Source organism: Anoplophora glabripennis, unplaced genomic scaffold, assembly GCF_000390285.2.
Source record: "Anoplophora glabripennis isolate ALB-LARVAE unplaced genomic scaffold, Agla_2.0 scaffold627, whole genome shotgun sequence".
In the NCBI taxonomy this organism is placed as follows: domain Eukaryota; kingdom Metazoa; phylum Arthropoda; class Insecta; order Coleoptera; family Cerambycidae; genus Anoplophora; species Anoplophora glabripennis.
The window spans coordinates 88,221-98,397 of record NW_019416971.1 but is presented as its reverse complement, the minus strand read 5'-3'; the positions used below and the strand labels follow the sequence as shown (position 1 = coordinate 98,397).

The following is a 10,177-nucleotide window of genomic DNA, read 5'->3' as shown; positions in this document are numbered from 1 at the left end:
GGAGTTAAAATAATGTTACAACATATATTTGTTTGTGATGGAAGAAGTTATCTGGAAACAAAAAATATATTTTTTAATAATACACTGTGATGCTCAATTTAAAATAATTTGTTTTTAATGTTGGTGTAGTTCTTTGTAATATGTAATGTTGAGCCTCAGTGAAAATACCTACGAGTATTATAAATTTTGATTATTATTTTAGAAAATATATTTTTATTACTTACCAGGCTAGCTTTTTATTTATGATCACTCAATTTGATATTGAAATATAAATTGCAAATTTAAAAAAATTAAAAAAATTCTTTCTTTTTTTTTAAAATGTTCTTGATTTACAATGAGATATTTTACGTTTGATAATTTTAATAACAATTAAGTTACTCAGGTCAATTTTTTATAAATAATGTACATCAAATTTAATAGAACATGAGTAGTTATCTCAGTAGTCGGTTCACAAAATAGGTTTTACTTGTAATTAACTTTGTTAAAAAAAAATTAAATAGTATTGTTGTAATCTGTGTTTAAATTTTTATATTGACATAATAAATTATAATTTTATAACCTTTCAAGAATATCCCTATTTATCCTGCGATAACTTATTTTTACTCTTTTATTCTACAAACTAACATTTACTTATTACCTATACATACATATCTATTGTCCTTTCTTTCATTTAATGTCCACGATTTCTTAAGTAGTAATTTTCTGCTATTTCTCTCCTGTCTTCTTTCTTCTTTTCGTCCCCTCACTCTCTCCTTTTTGTCAATTTGTTCCTTTCTCTGTCTCTTGTATTGCTTTGCTGGCTGCAACTTCTGGATTCGCCTTAATAGCTCCTACTCCTTATCTCCTTTATTACTAGCTACGACAATTCAAATAATTTTACTAATATGTCTATTTGATTATTACTTTTTAGTTATCTGTCATTGTCTTATTACCTAATGCCACTGAATGCTTTGCTTCTAAAAGTCTCTCTTGTTTTGATTAATCTGTGACTAAATCGTTTGTTATTGTTGTCAGTATTTTTTTACATAGCTGTTTACACCAATCACTTATATACGGCAAATGTAGACAAAATGGAGTAGTCGCAGAAAATATTTGAAACTGATCAAACCTATTGAGGATGTGACGGAGATCAAGGCAGGTTTTTACGCAATATCCAGTTAAGCTTTATGTGTTAACTTTTGCAACAGTTTACTAGCAAATTGTCAAGAACGCCAAAACCTCTGTCACAGTCTACTAGTTCTACCAACAACTGATTTATCACATTCCATAATAATACTCATCAGTGGTCTATTGAAAATCTCTTTGTCGTACTAATTTTAAATATAGTTTGTTCATTACTATCTAGGCTGACAAAAAAATACTCACATGTTTTTAATAAACTCTTTTTTGTTGCCAAATCACTGAACGAGATCGTTACTGCCTAACTGGACGCTATTTGAACATTTCCTGTCAGGTAAATAAGATGTAGTGGTTGTCTTAAACCAGAAACACTTCTCATTCTATTATGACTGATGTGTCATAATATAATGAAACGTGACATTATTTTCTGTCGATTCTAGAAGTTCTCAATATGCTTGCACTTATTTGTTAAGTCTAGTTAGTGTTTACTAATTTCTTTTTGTTACTTTTTGCGTCATTATTCGCAATTTTCAAGTTTGCACTTGCATTATATTTGTTTTAATAGTGATAGTTATAGAAAGCGATTTTAAAATATTACATCAAAGAATGTACTATTGTTATAATTAAATGAAGCATTTAAATGATTTTAAATTGATTTAAATTTAATTTAACACTTCTTTCATATACAAAACACAACTTTGTAAATTAAATATATAATTAATTATTAATTAACCCGTTTATTTCCCCGTTGAACCTTTATCCAGCAGTTGAAAATAATTCAGTGCTCGACAACGAAGTTAACAAATTAAGATAATTCAATGAAAATTGATAACTTCAGGCGCAAAGTTTCCGGCAACATTGAAAATGTAAACAAAAATGTTTTGTCCCTTGACATAATTACATGCCAGTGGTGTATTCGCAAAGAAGTGAAATAATAGAAAAGTTAAGAAGAAGCAGTTATTTACTCTTTACTTATTATTAAGCCCATTACACCGACAAATCTTTCGAACCATTTGCGTCGAAAGTTTTAATGAATACGGCTTATATTTATCTTTAGCGTGAAGGATTTGGACGTTCGTATTAATTATTTCAGTGGGATATTTATTACATCTGTCAGTGAGGAGTCCGTTGTATGAACTTGAATGAAATAAACAAAGTGAGGAGAATCATGAACGCGTGGGCGAATATTAAATGAAGCAGTTTCTTAAGATCATTTTCAATACTATTTCCTCATCTGTTCATGTATCTCGTCTATCTGCATCTAAACTAGACACTGTAAAAAAACCGATCTTAGTGAAATCAATAAAGGTACGCAGTGAATCCATTTCGATCCAACCGTTTTGATAATTTTACTCATTTACGATAATATTTGAACTAAAACTGAGTACTTCCACTCAAATAAATAAATTTTCCAGATAAACTCGTATTTAGTACACCTGTACCTAAATCGGAGTAAATGTCCTCATTATTGAGTGACCCCACCTCATTCTATGGTTGTCGTGCGTTGTCGTTGTCTATTCCCATCGTCCCCATTAGGTCATTCATCTCGTGGCGTGGTGTATAGGGTGTAGTGCTGGACAAGTATCCGTTTATCCGGTTATTTTGTGACAATTATGTTTAAATGCAGTGGTTTGATTACAATAATTAAAAACAATAACTATTGAGTTCCGATTAATATTTGGTTAAATAAATGGATAGTTAGATTGACCTGTACTTACGTATCTGTAACATACATCATAGGTTATGGCAATCTATCCGTCCGATCTGTTAACCAATTCCTTTAATCGAGACCTAAAATATTGTCTCTAAAACAGATCTGTGTAGAAACCACTGTGGCAACTTAGTAGTTTAGGACTTTAATACAATGATATTTAAATTAAAATTTAAAGAGAGCATAAAAAAGTATGTGTAAAAAATTACTCAATAATAGTTAAAATTAGAGAAAGAGTCAAGTCTGCATTGGTGTTATATACTTAGAATGGAGTCAAAAGTCATTCACTTGATAGTTAGCAGAAACTCGGATTTGAGTAAAATTCACTCACTTCTGTTGCAATAGTTTCACTCATAAAATTTTAGTTATACTCATTCTACTAGAGTGAAAATTTCACTTAATAGGGTGTGGTCAGAAATTGATACATTATTGAGTGATTGTGAGTAAAATTGAATGAAACCTTTTTATAAATTTTCGCGTTCAGTAATGTACATTATTTGAAAAATATGTACTTAAAATTACAAATTTTGTCTATGTTACACCGTTGAGTGAGAAATTTCCTCACTCAGCGGTTACTCTCTACACATTTCTATAAATAGCGGAATAGTTGTGGGAGCTCATTATCACAGTTTGAAACACATCATTGAACACCTCTGGTAATTGGTACCGATTCACGATAAAACAAATGAGAATGACTTGGAAAATCTGTTCTTAGTGTATTAGAAACGGTTTCCAATAGTAACCGGAATGCGCATGCGTCTGACTGTTGGAAATCGCTTTGGATTGCTCTAGGAACAACGCTAATAAAACTCTACTGCCCTGTATCTTAAAAATGAAACGTTATGAACGTTATGAATATTGCAACAGCCTATATTCCTACATTTTAAAGTAGAAGTAGAATATTTGCATTGTCTTCATTGACAAATTTTAGCTTTCCTTTCTTACAACACATTTTAACTGAAATAAATTTACCGAAACATATCCAAATAGTTGTAAATTTAAATTTAAAATACTTTTTTTTTGGAGAAGCTAGGTAGTAAGTGTAACAAAACATGGAATTTAGTCCGATTTTTACAGCTAAAAACAACGCATTCGAGTTATAAATCACACAATTGAGATTCAGAGAAATGGATTTTGACATGTGTCAGTAACAACAACTAAAAAATTAAAACAAACTGGTTGTCAATTAACATATTAATCGGTAAATAAATAATGTATCTAATCATTAACTTTAATTAAAAATAAAAATAAATAAATGCATTAAAAATTTTTCGACCTTATGCTATTTAACGATATTATAGTTTTGTTTAGTAAATTCCTGATTGTTAGATGTATCAAAGTCAAGTCAATTACTGACTATGATTTTTAACCTACACTTATAAATATTTAAAATTTCATTTATTTTTTTATTGTTATCAACTTGATGCCATTTTCTCTGACACTCTGTATGCTTTCATAAAAGAAATACATTTTCATTAATTTATTTTACAGAAACTAATCTCACAGGTTATAAGTAAGTATATGTTACTGGTAAATTGGTCTCTCTATCTCTAGATCCAATTTTGACTGTTACAACATCATTGTTATTTCACACAACAACAGGCAAAGGGTGGCTATTTTATCTGCAACAACATTAGTGCCATTTGTGTTACTTGCGGCTACTTATCACTTAATTAATCGAAAACTTGTTGTTTGTTTATCTGAAAGCTCTTTGTTGCGTTGATATCATCAAGTCGAATAAATAAATAGCAATAAGCAATAGCAAAAGTAAAAAATGAAATAAAATCTAAGTATTTACTGCAATTTTCTATTTTATCCAAACTATAATGAAACTATTTGAACAGTATACATCAAAAACTGTTTTATAATTCACAGTTGTACAGAGTTACCCATAATTCTCATTTTATTGCCTTTACCCTCTTTGTTATTAAGACGTTTGAATGATATAAAATGTAGGCATATGCTAAAAGTCTTGTAGAATCAGAATACGCAGTCGAATACTGTGTATCTTTTGCAAAAAATAATGTAGGAATGCGTTAGAAACATTTCGGTAATAGTCATTCATTTGTGCGACTAATTATTTAAGTTACCAGCACTTATACACAAAAAAATAAACTTTTTTCCGACGGTTTACATGTGTCAATTTTTCCTTAAAAATCAAAATATCTCGGATACGGTCAATCCTAAGTAGGGAGTGTGCTATATGTTTTCAACTTAAAAATAAATGCTCTTTCCAAAAAAGCAATGAATATCACAATTCTAATTCATTTTTTCATTTCTTTTTGATGGGTTGCCCTCGCAATTACTTCAATAAAATTTGATTTCGCTTTATTTTTTTTGAAAATCCAATGATGTACTTAAAAAACCAGTTCATTCTCTTTGATATAGAGATTTTGGTTAATATTGTGTTGGTGAATTTTGATAGAAACAATATTGGACCTAAAACAGTTTCTTGTGGAACACCACTACATATTTCTAAAAAATTACTGAATTGATCAACAAATTTTATTTATTATTTACTTTTTTATTTACTTATTATGTAATAAATAACTTCTAATAATATTCACGTGCACAAAATTTAGCGTAAAACGATATCAAACGTGATTAAACAGTTTTCTGATATGTCCAATGTTAAGATTATAATTTTAGTACCACTTTTTTGTGGCAAGCTAAGCTCATTCATTGTTTTTGAATACTATCTGGCATTTATTAGGAAAGTTCTACAGTACCACATAATTTATATTATGCTAAATAATCTTAATGAAACATTTCCAAATAACGTCCATAATTAGCTTGACAGAAAAGTAAAGTTCTAAGTCATAAAGACTAGAATTCACGAACTTATAACCAACCGCAGCCTTCTAGACTGGGTAGGATTTCTCTTAAGGGAATTCCGCTTTAAACATTCGAATCCAAATAAACCGGCGCATTGTTAAGAAAACTTTCCCAGATATGTAGATAGCAATGCTTGTGGAATTGGAATATAATTTAAATCAGAAATCAAATACGGAGGCACCGGGCTCACGGCCTTCTCCTTCTTTTTGATAATTTTCGGGCCAGGAAAGCTGCCGTGAGATTCCCAAGAGAAAAAACCGGCATCCCGGGAAGCGCCTATTTCATGCAAACGATTTCTTGCAGCAGAGTTCCTACTTTGCATACATAAATCCTTCACGATTAGTTCGCTCACAATGGCGGTGGAATTGGGTTTAAGCGGGTTCATATAGATTAGGAAATATGTACGAGTAAAACAATGCTGTGTAGTATTAATTACTAATTAAGTACTACCTGAGCATGTCTTGATTCTTTTTATAATGTTAATAGAAACTTTTTAGTTCAATTGGTATAATAACATGGCAGTAGAGCATTCGAGGCTATTCGTATTTGAAGTCATCTATTTTGTTGTACAAAAAAATCCCAAGTATTATCTAGAATAAGAATCCGAATTTTCTATTCTAAAAAAACATTGCTAAATTCAGGGGAACAACAAACATACAGAAAGAACGAAAAATGACCCGTTTTTCGACATATTTTTCCCTGTAACATTGAAAGGAAGTCCTAAATAAAAAAAGTAACTCTTTATTTTTTATTTATTTGACGATTTTCTATAAAGTTACAAGAACTGCGAATCAAAAAAGTTTAATTTTGCATTAACAATGGATTAAAGTTAGTAGAAAATCATATGTATATTTGGAGCAATTGTTAAAATAAGTAAATATTTATAAATATTGATGATATTTTGTGAACAAATAGTAAAACATATGTCAATTCTATCTCTAGACCCAATTTTGACTGTCACAACATCATTGTTATTTCACACAACAGCAGGCAAAGCGTGGCTATTTTATCTGCAACAACATTAGTACCATTTGTGTTACTTGCGGCTACTTATCACTTAATTAATCAAAAACTTGTTGTTTGTTTATCTGAAAGATCTTTGCTGCTTTGATATCATATCAAGTCGAATAAATAAATAGCGATAAGTAAATATTAAAATGAAATAAAATATAAGTATTTACTGCAATTTTCTTATTTTATCCAAACTATAATGAAACTATTTGAACAGTATAGAATCTGTTTTATTATTCACAGTTGTACAGAGTTACTCATAATTCTCATTTTATTGCCTTTACCATCTTTGATATTAAGATGTTTGAATGACATATTGAAATTTTGTGAACAAATAGTAAAACATATGTCAATTCTACCCTAAAAATTTTGCAACGATCGATCGCGTGGTTTTCGATTGACAGGATTGTTAATTAAGAAAATTTCAAAAAGTTTATCGCGTACCGTGGGTTTAAATTAAGGTTTAGAAAGGGCACACAGTTTTTAGAGTTATTTGGTGTCACAATAAACAATGATTAATACTAAAAATACCTATTTTTACACTTTTATAACCATTTAGAATATTTTTTTAATTTTTCAACATTTTACTCTATAAACAATTATTTTTTGCCCAGGAAATTTTCTATGCAATCGACAAAATCTTGCACACATAAAAACTACGTCGTCATGCCTTCCTTTTTAGCCAAGTACGGCAACATTCTACACTGTAGATTCTGAAATATATAACTATGACAACGAGTATCTCTAAAAAACTGTGTGCCCTTTCTAAACCTTAATTTGTTTTTTATAATTCCAATATTTTCCAGGTGTGAAGTTTCAATTGGAATGCTCTCTATAGTCCATTTTCGATAAGCATGTAGCGTCATTGCAAACTTATCGCAAATATGCCATAATATGAGATTTTGCTTGAGCTTCCTACTAATAGACCTCATAATTGTCTGCCAAGTTTGTTTTATATATTTTCTTAATTTTCAGTTAAATTATGGATTCTTATGAATATTAAACAACACATGCAAGTTTTATGAGACACTATTTCGTTTTCTGTTTATATTTAAATAGGTGCCAAACCCCATTGTAGCACGAACTACAATTTATATAAAAAATACTAACTGAAATTTTATATTTAAAATGTTTTATTTAACTTTTCTACAATTTTGTTAAACATTCACTTTATATTCTGCTATAGGATGTACAGTAGTTATGTTTAAATTTTACAAAATCTCAAAACTGCATAGATTTTCTACAAAAATGTATCTGTTTTTTGCTACCATGTAGAAAATTTTTTAAGTAGTTTCGTAAATACCTTGTGATTTTGAAGAAAATATGCAAATGTACCACAAATTATTACACATATGGATGTATAAATCTTATGAAAACAATAACTGCATTAATTAAAGTTCTAATAGGAACATAAAGTAGGAAAAAAATAATACAATCTTGTGTAATAATTGTTGATTTTTTTATATTGGCAGAAACTGTACTTAAGAATAATGAATATTATACATCTTTATTTGACTGAATATCGATTCTCTTGTTATAACAGATCATTCAGTTCATTATTTATTGTTTTTATATTCGGAGTTTCTATGTTTTTGTATTTATGATAATTCGAGTCTAATAATAATGCTATAGGATAATGATGTAAAATGTGTTTCTGTACTATAAGTACTTTATATAGGGTGACCAAATGAAAACGAAGCAGAGCCATTTTCAGGAACTGCGTCAAGATTGTAGAAAAACGATCAGACCTGTCGATTTTAGATTAAAGGGGGGCATTCTTTGCTGGTATTTTTGACTCCGCCACTTTCACCCCCAAGCAAGGGTAAGCATCACCCCAAAATATTTAAATGGCATTGGAGGTTGAGTAATATTTCTTTTGAAAGCTCTTACAATTCTCTTTACAACAGACTTTAAATTTTATAATTCCGCCCAATACTTATTAAGAATTTTGATTTTAAAGTTGAAACTTATGTACAAACAATTAGTAACGGTAAAAATGTCAGTCATTCGAGTTAAGTACGCCAATGGTATAAATTTAGTATTTCTTGCGTTACATTGGTTTTTGGCGATTTGTTATCACTTTCGTAAAAAAAAAAAACAATTGTAAAAAACAGAAATGAATGCTATACACACACAATGAACGTAAAATTAGTGGATTCCAAATTATTTTCTAGTATTATTTGGAAGCGTTGGTTGGTAGTTTATTTAATTGTGTTTTTGAAAATTAAACACTATGGTTTATTCCATTGCGGAAAGGGTAGATATCATTTCGCTTTACTTTATGAACAATAAATGTGCGAATAGAACAGCTCAGCTATTTAATGAACAACATCAAGATCGACATGTCAGGAGGAAGTATGTTCTAGAGTTAGTAAAAAAATTTCAAGAGACAGGGAACGTAGCCAATAAAAAACGAGAAATTGAAAAACCTATAGTTAATGAAGCTAGTGAAGTTGCAGTTTTGGGACAAGTTCATCTTGATCCTACATTAAGTACGAGGCAGCTGGCATCTGTGTCTGGGATCAATCGAACTAGCATACAAACCATTTTGAAGAAGAATAAATTCCATCCATACAAAATACATTTAGTCCAGGAACTTCATGAGGATGATTATGACCGCCGTTTGCAATTTTGCGAAATAATGAGTGAGCGAGCAGGGAACGATCCACAGTTCCTTTTTAACATCTGTTTTTCTGATGAATGCAGTTTTTTCTTGAACGGGACGGTAAATCGTCACAATTGCCGCTATTGGTCCGATTCAAACCCAAGAGTTTTTCACGAGGTGCATACACAGCAACCGGAAAAATTAAATGTATGGGCTGGAATTTTCGGTGACCGGCTGGTGGGTCCTTTTTTTCTACCTGGTAATTTGACTGGCCAAATGTATTTGCAATTACTGGAAGACGCTATTGACCCTGCCTTGACTGATATTATTGAAAATGTTCCAGAGTATGATGAAGATCATTTGATTTTTCAACAGGACGGTGCTCCTCCGCATTATGCGTTAATTGTCCGTCAGTATTTGGACCAACGTTTTCTACGGAATTGGATTGGGAGAAGAGGCAGCATTGAGTGGCCTCCACGATCACCGGATTTATCGCCCCTTGATTTCTTTTTGTGGGGATACCTAAAAAGTAAAATCTATAAAACACAGCCAGCGTCGCTGGAAGATTTGCGTCAAAGAATCGTCGACGAATGCCGTCGAATCACTCCGGAAATGCTTCGGAATGTGCGCGAACGTTTCGAACAAAATCTTTATTCTTGTATGGAAGCGGGCGGTCATCAGTTTGAACATTTAATCAACTAAGTAGTAAGTAAGCAACTAAACATAATTTAAATTTTAAAATGTAAATTTTTTTCAAAGTATTGGGCGGAATTATAAAATTTAAAGTCTGTTGTAAAGAGAATTGTAAGAGCTTTCAAAAGAAATATTACTCAACCCCCAATGCCATTTAAATATTTTGGGGTGATGCTTACCCTTGCTTGGGGGTGAAAGTGGCG

The 10,177-nt window shown here is 30.7% G+C and overlaps 1 protein-coding gene across 1 annotated transcript in view; it reads left to right on the top strand.

Annotated features, from left to right (window-relative positions):
• The first annotated feature begins 6,180 nt into the window (after positions 1-6,180).
• LOC111692060 overlaps positions 6,181-10,177 on the top strand; it is a 66,264-nt gene continuing 62,267 nt past the window's right edge. Inside the window, exon 1 of the mRNA XM_023455758.1 lies at positions 6,181-6,207. Coding sequence (XP_023311526.1) covers positions 6,181-6,207 — 27 coding nt within the window. The remainder of the gene's footprint in view (positions 6,208-10,177) is intronic.